Source organism: Sturnira hondurensis, unplaced genomic scaffold (assembly GCF_014824575.4).
Source record: "Sturnira hondurensis isolate 20B ecotype Veracruz unplaced genomic scaffold, ASM1482457v3 Scaffold0020884, whole genome shotgun sequence".
NCBI lineage: Eukaryota > Metazoa > Chordata > Mammalia > Chiroptera > Phyllostomidae > Sturnira > Sturnira hondurensis.
Genome location: NW_028093515.1, coordinates 462,399 through 480,263, shown reverse-complemented (window position 1 = coordinate 480,263; position 17,865 = coordinate 462,399). Strand labels below are relative to the sequence as shown.

Here is a 17,865-nt window from a genome sequence, read left to right as displayed (position 1 = left end):
CATCACTGTGTTGGGATTGCTGACATTTGGAGGGGGGAGCGGGCCTCCAGGAATTCTGGCCTCTCCCCAACCCCGGAAAAACAAGATGACAGCAGAGGCTGAAGTCATGTTTATTGGGATAAAGGGGCGTGTCAGATCGCTAATGTGGGTCCCTCAGGGAGGGATGTGCAGGAAATGGTTCCTAACACCCACTCCCCAGGGACGCACTCCAGGGACTCATTCCTGGATATAGAGGTTGCTGGGAGCAGTAGGATCATCTGCTGGGCGTGTCTCCACCACCACAGGCCTGGAAAGGAAGAGAGAAGTCAGTTCATTCATTTGTTCATTTGTTTGCTCATTCATAAAGGAATTCATAGAGCCTGTGGCAGGGTGATGCTGGGCCGTAGCAGTGACAGAGCAGACACGGTCCCTGCACTCGGGGAGCTCACTGTAGAGTGGCAGGCCGACATGCATCGGTGAAGTACGTGAGTGCAAAGAAGCCATGGCCACCCAGCAGGGACCCCTCCCCCAAGGGGTCAGCCACGGTGCCTTCGAGAATGGATAGTGGGGCCTAAACAAGCCTCAGGAGGGAACCTGGTGAAAGGACAGGGAAGAGTGTTCTGGGCAGAGAGAACAGCCTGTGCAAAGGCTGTGAGGCGGGGGAAAGCCTGAGGCTCTGCTGCAGAAGCCATGGTGTCGGCTGTGGCCAGAACGGGGTCATTTATCTTGAAGTCACGGGAGGGTTTCAAACACGGAGAGCGACCAATTCAGATTTAGAATTTAAAAGACCCCTCTGGCATGTCAAAAGGCCACAGGAGATCCTTGAAGGGGCTCTCACTGGCCAAATCTGGGAGAATCTGTGCCTCAAATAATGATAGTAATAAGATTACATATAACACATAGAATAACACGGAAATCCATGAGACTGTGCTGAAATACACACACGTAAATGGTGGAGAAAGGAGAGCTTCTCCCTACAGTAGAATGACAACTAATAAATGTAGAAGAAATGACAGAAATGGAAAAATCACCATTTAGTAACCATCCTAATAATAGATTCAGGCAAAAATCTAGCAGATGAAAGTCTAATGAGAAAGAGTATATTGACAATCTCAACAGTTCTCCCCAAAAGATATAGTAGTCTTGCCTTGACTGGTGTAGCTCAGTGGATGGAGTGTGAGGCTGCAAACCAAAGGGTTACAGATTCAATTCCCAGTCAGGGCACATGCCTGGGTTGTGGGCCAGGTCCCCGGTAGGGGGCACACAAGAGGCAACCACACCTTGATGTTTCTCTCCCTCTCTTCTTCCCTTCCCCTCTCTCTAAAAATAAATAGTTGTTGTTTTTTTTAAAAAAAGATACAGTAGTCTCTTCCCCGCCCATCCATGGTTTTGCTTTCCAAGGTTTCCAAGTTGACCTTACCTGAGGTCAACTGCAGTTCAAAAATATTAAATGGAAAATTCCAGAAATACACAATTCATAAGTTCTAAATTGCATGTCATTCTAAGTAGCATGATTAAATCTTGTGCTAGCCCACTCTGTCACACCTGGGGTGTGAACTGTCCAGTGGATCCACGCTGTACACACTGCCCTCCCATTAGTCACTTAGTAGCCACCGGGTCACCAGCTGGCCTATCGTGGTATCTCAGTACTACATCCAAGCCTAACACCCAGTGCTTACATCTCAGCTCATCCGTCACACAGGCGTTGCATCACCTCCCATCATCACAAGAAAAGGGGCGAGTGTGGTACAGTAAGATTCTCTGAGAGAGGGGCCACATCCACATAACTTATTATCGTATACAGTGGAACCTCCGCTCTCAAACTTCATTCATTCTGGAACTGTTCGAAAAGCAGTTTGTTTGAAAACTAAATCTCCTTTGTCTCCCCAGAGAGACGCATGAGTGATCACACAAGGAGTACCGTGAATGGGTAGTTGGGCAGAAAAATCGAGACCCCAAGTTTTGTTAGACAGACAAGGCCTTTTTTTTGTGAACAACTTAGTCAAGAACCAAATTGTTCCAGATGGGAGGTGTTCGAGAACTGAGGTTTGACTGTATATTATCATTGTTCTATTTTACTATGTTATTGGTGATCCCTCCTTGTGCTTCATTTGTAAATTAAACTTCATCATAGGTTATGTGTGTACAGGAAAAGAGTCGTAATGTACACAGGGTTCGGTACCGAGGTTTCAGGACTGAGAGGCTTCAAATATATCCCTGCAGCCCTGGCTGGTGTAGCTCAGTGGATTGAGCGCGGGCCTGCGAACCACATGATCGCGGTTCGATTCCCAGTCAGGGCACATGCCTGGGTTGCAGGCCAGTTCCCGGCAGGGGACCCATGAGAGGCAACCATACATTGATATTTCTCTCCTTCTCTCCTTCCCTTCCCCTCTAAAGATAAATAAGTAAAACTTTTAAAAAAAAGTGACAATGTCATGAAAAACAAAGGAAGAAATGTGAAGAAATGTTCCAGGCTAAAGACTAAAGACACATGACTCCTACATGCAACATGTCATCCTGGACTGTATCTTGGGCCAGACAAAAAAAAAAGTATTATTTTTTGGTTATAAAAATTATCATTGGGCCCTGGCTGGTGTGGCTCAGTGGACTGTGAAGCAATGGTTACCAGTTCAGTTCCCAGTCAGAGCACATGCCTGGGTTGCAGGCCAGGTCCCCAGTAGGGGGCGCACAAGAAGCAACCACACATTGATGTTTCTCTCCCTCTCTCCTTCCCTTCCCCTCTAAAGATAAATGAATAAAATATTTTTAAAAAAATTATTATTGGGACAACTAGTGAGACTAGAATGGGTGTGTGGCTTAGAAGGTAGTGATGTCTCCATTTATTTTCTTAATTTTGTCAGCTGCACTGTGAATTGTAAAAGCATGTCCTTGCTTGATTTAGTAAACATACACTGAAGAATACAGGGGTAAATGGGCATCATGTCTGCAATTCACACACACATAGAAAAATATAGAGAGAGAAGCTAAAGCAAATGTGGTTTTACAAAGTTATCAACATCTAGGGAGTCTGGGTGAAGGGGCGTGTGCAAAACGGACTACAGAGGGCAGAGATGGAAACAGGAAGAGTAGGTGACCGAATGTTCAGGCCAAAGACTCAGGTGACCAGAGACACCTCAGGATGCCCTCTCTGAATCAGAAGCTCCCCTCTCAGATTCTCTGTCCCCTTCCCCAAGCCCGTACCTGGGGGAGCCAAGCAGACGGAAGGTGAGGGTGGGGTCTCTCAGCTCCTGAAGCAGCTGGGGGAGAAGATGTGTGTGTCAGTAAGTAGAAAACTCCTCCCCCTCCCTTACAGAGAACAGGCGGGAGTTCTCTGAACTCCCAGTTTCAGATCCACAAATAATCATTCTTGCTAATACCACTCACTGGCTGTGTGACCTCAGATCACTAACCTACGAAATCACAATACCTACCTGATAGGTGATCATGAAGACGAAATAAAATACAAATATGTAAGAGTAGGGTCTGACACGGAGTGGTCTATGAGCTAAGCACCATTTTTGCCCCATCTTCCAGATGAAGAAAGTAAGGCACGGGAAGGTTAAGTCATTTGCCTAAGGTGACTCAGCTGGGTTCCAACCCAGGCAGTCTGGTCCATGTTCTTAACCACCCACAAATCTCTGTAGTTGGGAGACTGAGGCTCAGAGAGAAGCAGTCTCTTGCATACAGTCACACACGGCCTGGGATGAGCTCTAGACCCAAGACGCCCTGGGGTAGAGAAGGGGACCTGTCCGAACTGAGACTGGAGGAAGGAAGCCTCTCCTCTAGGACTTCACACCCTGACTCGGTTCTCTGGGTCCATCCCATGAGTGAGATGACGGAGTGGGAGGGGCAGGCTGTGGGGCCCCTGATGGGGGGGCTTACCTTGTCAGAGCCTGGAGCCCACACCTGCACTCCATGCTTCCAGAAGGCCTGCAGGTGCCCCCCGACCATGGCTGGGAGGAAAGCAGTGCCCGTTACCCTTGGGTATCACTTGAGTCTCCCCTCTGGACTCCCAGCTCTCCCACCCCTGCGCATACCCACAGCCTCCACAGCTTCGGTCATGGGGATCTCCGAGGTTCGAAGCCCCCGGACCGGGGCCCCCTCTGGAGTCACCAGCTTCAGAGACCCTAGAAGTGGGTAAAGAGAGGCCTTTAAGAGCGGGGCTTAGAAAGTTAGTCACGGAAGAACCGGACAATAAATTCAGTGTGAGAAGGCAGGCAGGACGGGGGCAAGGCCCGGAGGGGCTCAGCGTTTCTGAGAGGCACAGGGTCTGGGGTTCGAAGAGCTGGGAACGCTGAGGGGAAAGAGCAAGGAGCGTCCTTACCGTCCATCAACACCATCACCTTGTCTTCCTCTACCTGGGTTACCTGCACTGGTCCCTTGTGCTCTGTTTGAGAAGAGGGGTTCAAGGACCAATTCCGCCGCATTCTGCCTTCCTCCTTGGCATCTTCTCCATCCCGGAGTTAGTAGGCTAAACCCCACTTATTACACCCGCCTCTCTCCCCGCCCAGACTCCACGCCAGGTTCCACAGCCTGCGTGAAACACGCCAAGGCCTAAGCCCCGCCCAGCCACCCAGACCCACCCCTTCCATCAGCCCCACCCCAGGAGACCCGGCCCTACTCACTAGTGCTCATCTCGCCTAGCCAGCAGGACAGCGCGCCGAAGCGCACTGTGTGGAAGAGCACCGACTTCGCCAGCCGCCCGGGGCTCACGCCGATACACACGGCGGGCAGCTCGGCGCCTGGCCCTGTCAGCAGCGCGAACACTGGCAGAGGCGTGGGCAGCGGGAACAGCACCTGCTGCGGGGCTCAAAGGGAGCAGCGGCTCAGAAGAGGCTCGGGGCGGGGCCTGAGGGGGCGGGACCTTGGAGGAGAGTGAGCTCGGGGCTTCCCAAGTATTTCCTGGGCCTCGATCTTGAGAGGTGCCAATGCAGAAATTTCAGGGGTCGAAGCCTCGCGGAGGTGGGGGGCTAGGTGGCACCTCCTTAGAAATGGACAGGTGTGCCCGCACAGTTGTGGTGGCTTCCGTTTGGGGGCGTGCTGCCCGGTGACAGAAAAGCGGGGTCTCCGGGGGCGTGGCCTCAAAAGCAGCAAAGACTCAGAGACTCAAAGGATCTGAATGGGGTCTCCTTAAAGAACGGAGGTGGGGCGGGGCATAGGGATAGGGGCATAGGGCCAAGGTGAGGGGCAGAGCTGAAGGATTGGAAAGCTCTCAGGCCCGGGAGCCTCCAGTTCTGCCAGCAGGTGGGCAGAGCCTTGGGGGAGACTAGGACAAAGACCGGAGGTTTCATGGAACCCTCCATAGAAGCCAGCCGCTACCGGCCCTCCTACCCGGATCAACAGGAACTTGTTCATGGGCTGGTACCACTGAAGGAGGACCACGGAGGTCTCCAATGCTCCGCACAGGAATGGGCCTCCAGAGCTGGCGCCCTCCGCTGTGGGGGTGGGTAAGGACATGTTAGGGTCAATCTTCTTTCCCCTCTCCCGCTCCCAAACGGCAGCATATCTTTCCCCGGGTTCTGGATACCCTGCCTTAACCCTGCAAACCCCGTGCGTGGAGCAGCCCAAGCCCTCCCCAGTCCCGCCCCCTATCTTCTCCCCAGGAGGTTCGCTCTCACCCACACAGCAGGCCCGGCAGCCTTTGGTGTCCTGGATCTTGGTGGAGACCATGTTCTTCCTGCAGAAGGTAGGTGGGAATGGAAAGTAGGCAGGAAGGGGGGGAATACAGGGGTCTGTGGTGCCATGAGGGGCTGGTACCTTGCCAGTAGCCGGTGGGGGCTAATGTGAGAGATGGGGCTTCCCGCCCTGGTCTCCTTCCTTTCCAGCAGGCCCAGGATGCTATGAGAATACAGGTGGGGGGTCTTTCCTGCAGGGTACGCATACATAGGGGAAGCAGGCAGTTACGGACACTGGACACTCCCTCGCCTTTCCCCCCAGCTTTGCTTGGCCCCATTGCTTTGTCTGAAACTCCCAAGCCTTCCAACCTTAAGCGCTTGTCACTTACTATTTTTCACTAACATGTTCTAAACATCCCTGTAGGCCAGGCACTGTGCTCAGCACTGGTGATGAACAGTGCTGAGTAAAAGAAATTATGTTCCTTGCCCTTTGGTGCCTGTAGCCACATAAGAAACTGTGGACACTTAACTAGTCAGATGAATACACATTACAAAGTTCAAGAAGAAACTTATCCAGAAACTCTCTTAAAGTTTGTCATCACAGGTATCGACTAGCTCATGAGTCCTATTTGGCTTGGCGTTTCTCCAGGCCAAAGAACTTATATGTACGGACCATGGACATGAACTAAATGGGGGAATGCTGGTGGGAGAGGGGATGCAGGGCGGAGGGGAAAAGGGGGGAGAAAAAATGGGACAACTGTAATAGCATAATCAATAAAATCTATTTTTAAAAAGAAATTCTTTTACACAAAATATTTATAAAACAATGACCCAAATTTTTAATCTATAACTTGCTCACTCTAGTTTAGTAATGTGGGGTAAGTTCTAATGAACATCAAAGAAAGGTAAAAATTAACTTATTGTAAAATTCCCTCAAAACTGACTTGACTGGTGGGAACTACTGTGAGCCCCATTTCATTGGTGGGGAAACTGAGACAGGGAGCAGAAGTCTCCTGCCACAAGTGAAAGAGTGAGTAGGACTTGAACCTCAGGCTCTGTGAGCGGGGAGCCTAGGCTTTTAGCAGCTGTGCTCAGCTATGTTGCCACCCCCTGACCTTTGACCCCTTCACTTCTGACCCCAGCCCTTCCACTCCCCCACAGCCAGACCTGAGAGAGACATGAGGACATTGTTGATGGAGTACAACCAGGTAGTCCGGCTAGGAAAGAGCTGCAGAGAATGGGGGAGACAGCTCCTGTGAGACCCAGGCCACCCCCAGCTCCAGTCCCTGCCCTCGGCCCACCCTAGGGACTGTCCCTCACCATCTCCAGCGTGGCCTCCTGGTCATTCCGGTTCAAGATGAAAATGCCTTCCTCTGCCCCTAGGATCAGGTGCTGGTCTGGGGGGAAAGGCCTGCTTCACCGGGGGGTACCTCCCAGACCCCCACCTGTCTGATCCCAATCACTGGCACTCTGTCCTCCAGCCCTGACCCTCAGCTCCGTAAGCCTCACCCCCAACTCAGCACTCCCAGCCTGTGTCCCCAAATCTGAACCGAAACCCTGGCCCAGTCCCTCGAACTGGTCTCCTTCTCACCTGCCTCTGACGCCCCACGTTCTGGCGGCTCTTCTGTCTCTGCCCCACACGTCCTGGCCCTCTGTCCCCACAGTGCAGACCCAGACCTCGGATGTGCCTCTCCCGGCAGCCCTCTAGGTTCTGCCCCTCTCCTCCCTCCCTAGATCTGGTCCCTGGATTGATCTCAGCACTGATCCTCACACTCAGACCCCCAAACACGGTTTTTTCTGTCCAGTGCCACTCCCCTCAACCGCTATGCTGTTTCACATTTACCTCTCACTCACCTTGTCTCCATATCTCCGATCCCCAAACTCTGTCCCTTTCTGCTACATTCTAATCCCTAAAACTCCTGACCCCAAAATGCTAATCTTCATTTGCCGTTAACCTCCAGCTGAGTTTACGGGGGCCCAACTGTCCCCCATAACTCTGACCTTTCGGCTATACCTGATACTCAGAGCCCCCAAGCCCTAACTTCCTAGTTTTTACTCTCCAACTCAACCTCACCACACCCGTCTTTGGCCCCTTTCGCTCCAGGCTCTGTCTCTGCCGCAGCTTTGCCCCTCCCCACCCTGTGAAGACCCTTTCCTGGTCCCTGCCTTTGTGCCTTCCATCAAGGCCCCTCCCCGCCCCACTGGCGTTCTCTGTGACCCTCCTGAACGCCCACCTTTGGTAGAGGGGTGTGTCCAGGCGGCCGTGCTGTGAATCCGGAGCGGGCAGCCGTTGAACAACTTGACAAGAAGGGCACATCCCTAGGCAGGCGTGGGCAGCAGGGCACGAGATCCAGCAAAAGGGAGGAGCGCACGCAGGCGCAGTGGGTAGGAGTCCGGGGGAAGAGTGCCGGGGTTCGCATCCCGCCTCGTCCTCCTCAAAGGTTTACAACCTTGGCAGGCTCCATACCCCTCCCTGCCTCAGTCCCCACCTCTGTGAAATGGGGCATAATATCTACTTCTGTCTGTACAGGTTTACACCACGTGAGGACGTGAGATTGATGTCTGGCACGGAAGACATCTGCCCCACAAATGTCACCTACACTCATTATTACTCATCCCACCCCCACCTCAGCCGACACCCCCAGTCCCACCTAGAGGTGTGACAACCCAGCACAGCTGGCCTCACCTTTCTCCTCATCTTATCCTTCTTGGGGGGCAACAGTGGGGGCTGCTCAGACTCCCGGGGGGGTGGGTTCCACAGTGAGGGTTCTGAGACAGGATGGGGGAAAATCAGCTTCCAAAGCCCCCCCACCCCGCCACCTCCCGCCCTAGCCTGCCCCGTTACCTGAATGGGCAGTTAGATGGGGGCTTTGGGTGGCTGGGGGTGGCCCAACCTGGGGGGTGCGTGGGGGAGGACCACTGGCACAGCGGACCAGCACCCCTGGACTCAGCTGCTCCTCCTCCCCTGGCCCCCAGGGACCCTCGTCCGATGGAGAACGGAACTTGGGCTTTGAAGACAGAGAAGGGGGATGGGTAACACATTAGATGATCTCCAAGAGCAAGCACCCCGCCACCCCCTGCCTCAGCTAGGACTAAAATTTGGTCACCGCCCTAACCCTCCCCACAATGTCCCGCCACCACTCCAGGGTTCCCCCTGCCCCCACGTTGACACACTGCAGCAACTAAAGGGTTAATGCTGGGCGCACCAGCTAGTGACCAGTGTCCGTCAGGCTAAACATTGGTTCAGGGATGCTGCTTCCACACCCCAGTGGGCTCAGGGTCCCATCTCCCAGACTTCGAGGGTCCTGGTGCCCCAGACTCCTGCCCAAGAATGCCCAGTATCCCAGCATCTAAGGACTGTGACCTCCTGGCCCCCAAAACCTCCAGCTCTGACCAGCACCTCACCTTGGGGGGCAGCGGAGGAGGCGTGTCATATGCAAGGGTGGGGCTGAAACACAAAGGACAAGCAGGTGGAGGTGTGAGAAACAAGGATGGACGGGGTGGTTCGGGGCTGGAGGGCTGAGCTCAGAAGGCTTAGCTCAGGGGTGACTGGAGCTGAGGACCAGGGGACGAATTAACCAGCATGAGGACAACAGCAGGAGCAGCTCTTGGACATCAAGAGCTGACAAGGCATCAAGTCTAAATCTTCACGGCCACCTAGCAACACAGATTGTCTGCGCTCCCGGGGTCAGGTTCTATCACGGTGCCCAGCCACGGGCAAACCCATTACAGACACAGCGTGGGCCCTGAGGCTGGCACTGGCCTGCAGGCTGGGGACTGGCTGCTGGGATTGAGGCTGGGGTCAGGGCCCAAAGTCTAGCATGCAGGAAATTCTCAGGGGTCAAGGTTTAGCCTGGGATTTTATGAGTAGATGAGAAGGATGAAATCCTGTGGCCGAAGCCTGGGGCTGCAGTTGGGGTCTGGGGGTTGGAGCAGCATCTGGGAGGAGCTGGGGGCTGGGATGTGGAGGAGGGTCCAGGGCTGAGCCAGGCAGATGAGGAAAGAGCTCAGGCTGGAGCAGAAGGGACTCGGGAAGGAACGGGGGTTGAAGGCAGGTGGGGACCAAAGTTAAGAGTCAGGTCAGAGGTCCTACAAGAAGGTGGAAGAAATGTAGGGACTGGAGTTAGGGTAGGGTTGATGGCCAGGCATTGGTGAAGGAAGGTAAAGGGTTGAGGTTGGGCAGGGTCAGAGGACAGGGGTTGGGGAGAGAGGAGAGTGTGGGCTGGGCTGGGGGTTATGATGGGGTCACAGGTTGGGGTGAAGAAAGGTGGGAGCCTCACTGAGGGTCCAGTCAGGGGTCGGGGAGGGGCGGTGGAAGGAGAGTCGGGGCTGAGGTTGGGGTCCATGCGGAAGCAAGGCAGGGTCACAGAAATGCAGGGGCTGGGTGAGGGCCCGAGGGGGCGGAGGGTGCAGCCTCTCTCACATGTCCACGTCGTCGTAGTCATCATCGGACTCTGACGGTTGCCTCCTGAGGAGGGACAGGCGTGAGCCTCGGCAGTTTCCACACCAATCCTAGCCCCTCCCCTCCCAGCCCGAGGGCCCCTGACCTAGGACTGCTGCTCCTGGGATCTTCGGGGGGCTGTAAGCAAGCCTGTGGGATACCAAAGGGTCAGCGGTGGCCTAAGGGACAGGGAGGGTGTCTGGAGCCAGTGGGGGTGGGGGAGGGGTGCCTCACAGTGCCAGTTGTAGGTCTGGACTCCATTCCTCTCAGCTTCCTGAACTCCATGTGCCGCCCTGGAAGTTGGGGGGGTGAGGGGCAAGGTAACACAGTGAGCTAGGGAGATGGATTTAGAAATACAGTAAAATTGGGGAGGGGCAGTCAGGATCTTAGGATTGAAGCCATTCCCCTAAAGGGAGGGATCTTGGTTTACAGGGGTCTTATTTGGGGGTTCAGGTTTGGGATTAGGGACATGGGGGCTCAAAGCAATGACCAAGTGTTCGGTTTCAGGTTCCATTTGAGAATCGGGTCTGCCATATTTCTGAGGTCTCTCTGGGGGTCAGAGTGGTGATGGGAAGCCTGATGGGGTCTGTTTGCAGGTCAGAGGGGCGGGGCCTCTGGAGTCACCTTGAGAGGTCAGGTAGTAACAGGGTTCTCTGGGGTCACGTGTGGGTCAGATGGTGGTGGGGGTCTCTGAGGGTCTGTCTGGAAGTGATGAGCGATGTGGGGGTGAAGAAGGACTCTTGGATCTATTATGGGGTCAGGTGTCCCCAAGTCTGAGGACCCTACTCACGGCAGCAATCTGCATCTGGAACCCCCAGCGAGCTGGACCGGTGTGTGGATCTGATCCGCCGGGGGACGGCAGGGGGTGGCTGTGCGGGCAGCAGCTGCATCAGGCCGCTGCCCGCCAGCAGCCCACAGCCCCACGGGCTCAGCCTGGAGCCCCTGACTCTCCCATAACCTCCACGCCCCCAGCGCTGTGCCAAGCCTCCCGCCCGCCCTCCCTTTTTCCTCCCACAAGAGGCTGCGGGAAGGTGTTCCAGGTAGGGGGACACAGCCTGAGCCAAGGCTGGGAGGTTCCAGGGCTTCTGTCAGCCAGGACCCCTCACCTCAGGCTCCTCGTCTTCAATCTCACCAACGGGGGCCCCCTTCCCTGGGTTCCTCAGTTTGTCGAGAAGATCTAGGATCAGGCCTCTATTTAGCCCGGGCTGGGATACCAGCTGATGCTAGGGGAGGGGAGGAGGGTGTCAGCAGGCTGAGGGCTGGTGTGGAGGGGGATGCTGGGGCAGGGGCTTGAGCACCTGTCTCGGGGAACAGCGGGAAAAGGCGGGAAACTCTGCGGGACCCGCAGAAGCCCAGGGAATTCTGAGCAGTTTGAAGGAATTAAAAGAATTCCTGTGGGGAATTCTTAAGGATCCCCGTGTGGGGGTTGGAGAACTCTGTTCCAGAGTACACCCAGGAATGGGTCTCGAGGCCCTTGGGAATGTGTGAGTTTTAACAACTCAAGATATCCTGGAAAAGGGTCTGGGGAACAAGCTGGAGGGTCTTTGGGGGTTCCTGGGGAATTTGAGGGACTAGGGACAAGGGCCATGGGGTTCCACGGAACTAAACCGTCAGTGTTCTGGGGAGCCGTGAGGCCCTGGGCAGTTCTGGGGTGAGGGTCTGGGAGGGTTTCCGGGAGGGAAGGATTACACTGAGCATCTTGGTGGCACCGGGTCGTTTCTTGGGGTTCTTGGTGAGGGTGACTTTGACAAAGTTGTGGAAGGGAGCCGACCTTGGGAGGAAGAAGCCACGTTCTGGGGTGAGGCACCCAGACACTTCCCACCAGACCATCAGCCCTGGCTCTGCCCGCCCTCGTCTCACCATCCCTACCATTTGCCTTTGTCCTGTAGCCGGGGCGGCTGGTAGCCACTCTTGGTCATGAGGAAGAGAACTCTAGAAGAGAAGGCGAGAACATGGAGTTCAGACGCCCAGTGGGGACAACAGGGGCCCCCAGTAGCAGTGAAGTCGGCAGAGAGCAAGTAAAGAACAGAATGAGAAAGACACTGAGGCTTCACCTCGCCCTGGGCCCCCCTCCCAGGGAACAGCACGTATCCCATTATACTCGATGTGAGTCAGAGGGAGGCCCCAAGATGGCGACCCCTGAGAGGGGGGTTCCTGGGGCAGAGGGCTGAAGAGAGGACACTCTGGATTGAGGGGATCCTCAGGGGTCTCTGATTGGGCTCCAAGGAAAGGGGGTCTCCCGTAGGGGGATCCGGATGTGGGGAAGCAGGCTGGTGGGGGTGTTTAGGGTGGGGCCTGTGTGGGGTCTCTGGGCCCGGGGGCACCAGCCACACTTGCCTACCTGAGAGGGTGCACATCAAACAGCGGTGGCTGTAGCTCAGCCAGTTCGATGGCCGTGATGCCCAGGGACCAGATGTCACACAGCTCGTTATAGCCCCCCTTCAGGGCCACAGCTGCCACCTCTGGAGCCATCCTGCAGGCAGAGACGCTCAGAGAGCCAGGAGCGACATAAGAAGGGAGGAGGGAGTCTCCCTGGTGTGGGCAGTGGGGGGAGGGGAGAGACAAAGAGAGAGAGTAGAACGGGGCAGAGAGCCAGCTGGAGAGAGATTCATAAAGATGGAGAGAAAGAGACAACAGGAATAAAACTGCAAGATGGAGACAGCTAGGAAGGCAGAGAGAGAGAGATAGGAAGAGAGAAACAGAGTCACACACTGGGACAGAAAAAAAGACAGAAATCAACATATAGGGAGAGACAGATCAGGATAAAAATCAACACAAACACCAAGACACAGAGGCGGAGAGGGACCCAGGGGACCTCGATAAAGAGAAAACTCAGGAGGGAGGTGAAGGGAAGGTAGAATGTTCAACAGAGCCAGTCAGAGTCCGGGAGAGGAGCCAGAACGAGAGTCCCAGAGATCGGGTGGAAAAAGTCACTGCCCCCCCCCCCACGCTACCCCCAGCCGCCTGCCAGACATCCCTCACCAGTAGGGTGTCCCAATGAAGGACAGGCGCCGAGCCAGCGTTGCCCCGATTTGGGCCGAGATTCCAAAGTCAGCTGGAGGCAGAAGGAGAGACACAGTGACCTACAGTCCTCTATCCCCTCCAGCCCTCAGCCAGTCTGCCTCTCTAGCCCCAAGCCACACTCACCCAGTCTGACCTCCCCAGAGTCATTGATGAGGATGTTGGCTCCCTGGGGGGGGAAAGAGGAGGGATTGGAGGCTGTCAGAGGCCACCACCCCTAGCCCAACCCTGCCTCTACCCCTCAGCCCCCAACCGCTACCCCACAGTGCAGTACTACCCCAAGCCTTCAAACAGCACTCCCATCTCCTGGGCCTCCCACCCACCAAGGCCACCTTTCTGCCCCTAGACCACCTTGATGTCCCGGTGTATCTTCTTCTGTGAGTGTAGATAGGCCAGTCCCTGCAAAGAGGAGTGAACCTGAAGCTGTGAGAGCCTGGGGGCTGGAGTGGGGCCCTGCCCCCACCCAGGCCCACCCGGCCTTTCCTTACCTGGAGCACCTCTCGGCAGACGTAGCTGATCTGCAGCTCTGACAGGGGACCTGTCACTGCAAGGGTCACCCCAGTACAGTGTTGGCTGGGAACCAGGAAACCTGACCCAGGGAGCCCCTGGTCCCAGCCAAAACTGGCTGAGAGGGTGCTATGGTCGGGGGTGGGTGGGTACAGGATGGAAGAAGTGGGAGGGGAGGTGGAGGGGTGGTCAGTGATAGAGGGAGCCAGAAGCCAGAGGGAGACAGAGTCACTCAACAGACATTTGCTATGTGTCCACTGTGTACCAGGCACTGTGCTAGGCACTTGGGACACAGGTATGAATGAAAGAGACAGATCCCTACCCTCGTGGAGAGAACATCCAACAATAAACCAGATAAGTAAGTAAAACACACGGCACACAAAATGCTGATAAATAAGAAAAAGCAAGAAAGGACAACAGGAAACATGTGGGAAGGCTATGACATTTTACAGAGGCTGGTCAGCGGAGGCTGCTCTGTGAGGGTGACAGGGTGGAGACGTGAGCAGTCCTGCTTGGAGCGGGACCCAGAGCCAGGGCAGAGGCCAGGAGGCAGGAGGGTACCTGGTGGGTCTGCAAAACTGCCAAGTGGGTGGAGTGGAGGGGAGACCGGAGATGAGGTTGTTCGGCTTGGGGCACAGTGGCGGTCCGACTCAGGGGCCACCGTGAGGAGTGTGGGCTTTTCAGAGGGAAATGGAAGCCATGGGAGGGCTCCAAGCAGGGAGCCCTTGCCCCATTTGCAAAATGAGAAAGAGACAGACAGAAAAGCAGGAACAGATCCAAATTGGGACGGGGGGGTGGGGGGGGCGGCGGGGGGAAGACGGTCAGAGACCAAAAAGTGGGAAGACAGACACCGTGAAAAAGAGAGAGACACAGAGGGCGGAGCAGACATGACGGACAGGTAGACAGAGAGGAGCTCTGACAGTCCAGCCCTGTGAGTCACTTCCTCCCTGTGGGCCTCAGTTTCCCCACAAAGAACTTCTTTAAAAAAAGATTTTATTTATTTATTTTTAGAGATAGGGGAAGGGAGGAAGACAGAGAGAGAGAGAAAAACATTGATTGGCTGCCTCTTGCACTTCCCCAACCGGGGGTCTTGCCCACAACCCAGGCGTGTGCCCTGACCAGTGACCGGTGCGCCTTTCAGTTTGTGGGATGACACCCAACCCACTGAGCCACACCAGTCAGGGCCCCACAGAGAACTTCTTAACAAACTCCTTCCTTTTCTAACATTGGAGGTGTTGGGCTGGGGGGAGACAGGGAGATGGTGAAAGACAGAGGTAGGCATAAAAAAATGAGAAGTGATCACAGGCGACTCCACCCCACCCTCAAATTCTCTGAGAGTGAAAAGCAGTCTGAGAGAAAGAATCAGAAATTCATTCACTCTTCAGTGAAAACGGAGGCACCCGCTATGAGCCAGAAATGCAGAAACACTCAACACAAATAGACCTCCGTCTATTTGTGAAAATGCAGGCACAGAGGGAGATGGGGAGGGGCGAGTAGAAAGCTCATTGCACACAAAAAGACTGGGCTGTCGGGTCCCGGTGGGAAGGGCCCAGGGCCCACCTGGTAACCACGGTATCCCCAGCATCATCCAGGCCAAGCCCGGGACCGAAGGAGGGGCTCAATGTGTCAAACGTGGACCAGAAAAACAGTTCTAGGAGACACAGACACAGAGAGACAGGAGAGGTGGATTGGAGGGGTGGGGGCCGCCTGGACCCGCTTGCCTTTCCACTCACCTTGGTAGATGTCCTGCAGAGAACCGGCCCCACAGAATTCCATGCAGATCCAGAGTTTTTGCAGCCTACAACAGTTCAGCAGTAACAACAACAATGATAATAATAACAGCAGTGAAGGTATTTTTTTATTGCACAGACCCCGGTTCACTCTCTTGTTCTGAACTTTTCATGTAACAGCTGCCACCTAACTCCCCTTGCCCACAGAGTAAAATCATCCCACTTCCACTTTACAGGTGGGGGAGCTGAGGCTCAAAGAGGAAATGTACGTTGAGGATCCACTGGCCTCAAACCCACGTCTTTGGGCTCCTCACCCCGGGCACCCTCTGCTGTCCCATGCTAATCTAGGAGACAGGGAAGAGACCTCTCAGGTCGAGGAAGTTCAGAGGGGGAACAGAGGCCCAGGGTGCCAGGTCTGTGGGACGGAGTCATTATTGAGGCATCTGAGATATTAATTTGGGGGTCAGGGAAATCAGGGGATCATATTAAAAGAGCAGAGAGTAAAACTGGGGGAACCAAAGGGCATAATAATGAAAGATTAGTTTTCGGGGACTTAATTTCAGATTTGGTTACTATGAAGAGATCAATTTTGAGACCCCTGGCCCCAAGTGGGAGTTCTGAATTGAAGGTTAGAGATTAGGGGATGCTCTCGTCAGAAAAGTGGAACTTTGGACTGGGGATCAAGTTAGGGGTGACTCAGTTAAAATGGGGGTCCATGATGGGAGCTTAGGTTGGGGGGCATCCTGGTCACAAGTGGGGGCCCTGGGGTAGGGGCTGGGCTGGGTCCAGGGCAGGTGTGAGGCTCATTACCAGAGATAACTCCCATGGTAGGCCACGATGTTGGCGTGCCGGCAAGTTTTCAAGATGAGGATTTCCTTCTGAAGTGTGGAAACGTCATCATCTGTGAGGAGGGGTGGGAGAGAAAGGTCTACTGCAGGGAAGAAGCATGAGGATGGCCCCAGTGTCCCAGGAGGTGGGAGTGGGGGGTGTGGGGAAGGAGCTCCTGAATCCTCTCCTCACCGGGCTCCATCTTCACCATCTTCAATGCCATCAGGTCCCCGGTCACCTTGTCTCGGGCCTTAGAAAGGGGAAGTTGACAGTCAGGCAGGCTCCCTTCCCCTGAATTCCTCTTCAGCATCCCTGAGCCAGCAACATCAAGGACTGGGACCCTTTCTCATCCCCTTCCCTTCAAAGGCCACTGGCTGGAGGGTGATGGAGAAGGAGAAGTGTCCTCACCTTGAAGACTTCTCCATAGGTGCCGCCTCCCAGTCGCTGCAGTAGGTCGTAGTGGTCCCGGGGGTCCCTATTAAAGATGTCAGGGTCCACGAGGTCCATTCCTGGGAGCCGGAGCTGGGCCTGTGCCCAGGGGCCAGCAGGGCCTCAGAGCTCGAGAGCTGGCACCTCCCTCCCTCCCCACACGCCCTGCACCCGCCTTGCCTCCACTGGCTGTGGCCTCCCCCTTCCCACTCTCATTTCCTGCCCTAGCGCAGGGCTGTGCAGCCGGCTCCACCCCCTGTCCCCTGGGCCCTGAGAGCCTGTGAGGGGCAGCTTGCATTGGGACCCAGGGGACCCCTCTCCACCTTCATGGCCCTGGGCTGCATGTAAATCAGATGCAAACTACCTTAAGTGTGATCTGGTGGGTACCTCAGCACCCCTTCCCCCATTCTGGGTGGTGGCTAAAAACCACAGTTGAACTCTGCTGAATGAGTTTGGCCACAACCCAGAGATGGCAGGTCTGCACAGGGATGACCATTCAGTGTACATTAGTGTTTACCTTGGGCACCGACATGCACTTAGTGACTTGCACATGCCTGGATACACACGTGCACAATGTGTGTACCCAGAGCACATACTTCCACACATGTGACACTTGCCTGTGAATGCAGTGAGCAGAATCTCTACCCACATTTCCTGTACCCACAAAACATTTTTTAAAATTTACTTAGTTCTAGAGAGGAAGAGAGGGAGAAATAGAAGGAAACATCAATGTGTGGTTGCCTCTCACTGGGGACCCGCCCCGCCACCCCTGCCACGCCACTCAGGCATGTGCCCTGACTGGGAATCGAACCTGCGACCTTTTGATTCATAGGCTGGCACTCAATCCACTGAGCCACACCAGCCAGGGTGAGAGCTGTACCCACATAACTTTTGACAGCACACATGGGGCACTCGACTTCACCCACAAGGCTGTAGTCTGCGGACAGGGTGCAATTTGGCGGGATTCAGGAGCCCTTCACCCGATCACAACAGCTTTGCAGGCTCCTACTCCAGGAGTTAGGGTGGAGTGTGGGTACCAGTTTCAGTACTTGAAACTACAGAGCTCAGGATCCTGTCTCATGGGGCCAGGCCTGGGGCAAAGAGGCCCTAGGAGCTTGGGCCATGGCCCAAAAAGACGACTACTACGCTCATTCCAGTAGTTCTGTGAGGTTAATGGCGCGAGCAACGAGAAACGCGCACCCGCGGTCAGATGTTCGCCACCTTCCCTGCCAGTTCGCGCGCACATCCTGGGGACCACAGCGCGACAACCGGCAACAGCTTAGCCCCGCCTCCTCACGCGGAGACGGCGCCGGCT

General features: G+C 55.1%; 1 protein-coding gene across 1 annotated transcript; it reads right to left on the bottom strand.

Moving 5' to 3' along the window:
- Positions 1-104: 104 nt before the first annotated feature.
- On the bottom strand, positions 105-16,730 carry MAP4K1 (mitogen-activated protein kinase kinase kinase kinase 1). The gene is made up of 31 exons (XM_037030790.1): positions 16,530-16,730; positions 16,314-16,371; positions 16,104-16,194; positions 15,297-15,361; positions 13,545-13,600; positions 13,408-13,455; positions 13,183-13,225; positions 13,018-13,090; positions 12,377-12,508; positions 11,905-11,967; positions 11,725-11,806; positions 11,142-11,258; positions 10,826-10,904; positions 10,270-10,328; positions 10,142-10,185; positions 10,018-10,062; positions 9,000-9,042; positions 8,440-8,602; positions 8,281-8,363; positions 7,829-7,913; positions 6,915-6,991; positions 6,762-6,822; positions 5,737-5,845; positions 5,598-5,656; positions 5,311-5,414; positions 4,605-4,779; positions 4,304-4,366; positions 4,017-4,106; positions 3,862-3,932; positions 3,181-3,236; positions 105-286 (listed from the first exon to the last, which is right to left on the bottom strand). Exons 1-31 carry the CDS (start codon positions 16,626-16,628, stop codon positions 217-219), a joined length of 2,463 nt encoding a protein of 820 aa, XP_036886685.1. The 5' UTR covers positions 16,629-16,730; the 3' UTR covers positions 105-216.
- Positions 16,731-17,865: the final 1,135 nt, after the last annotated feature.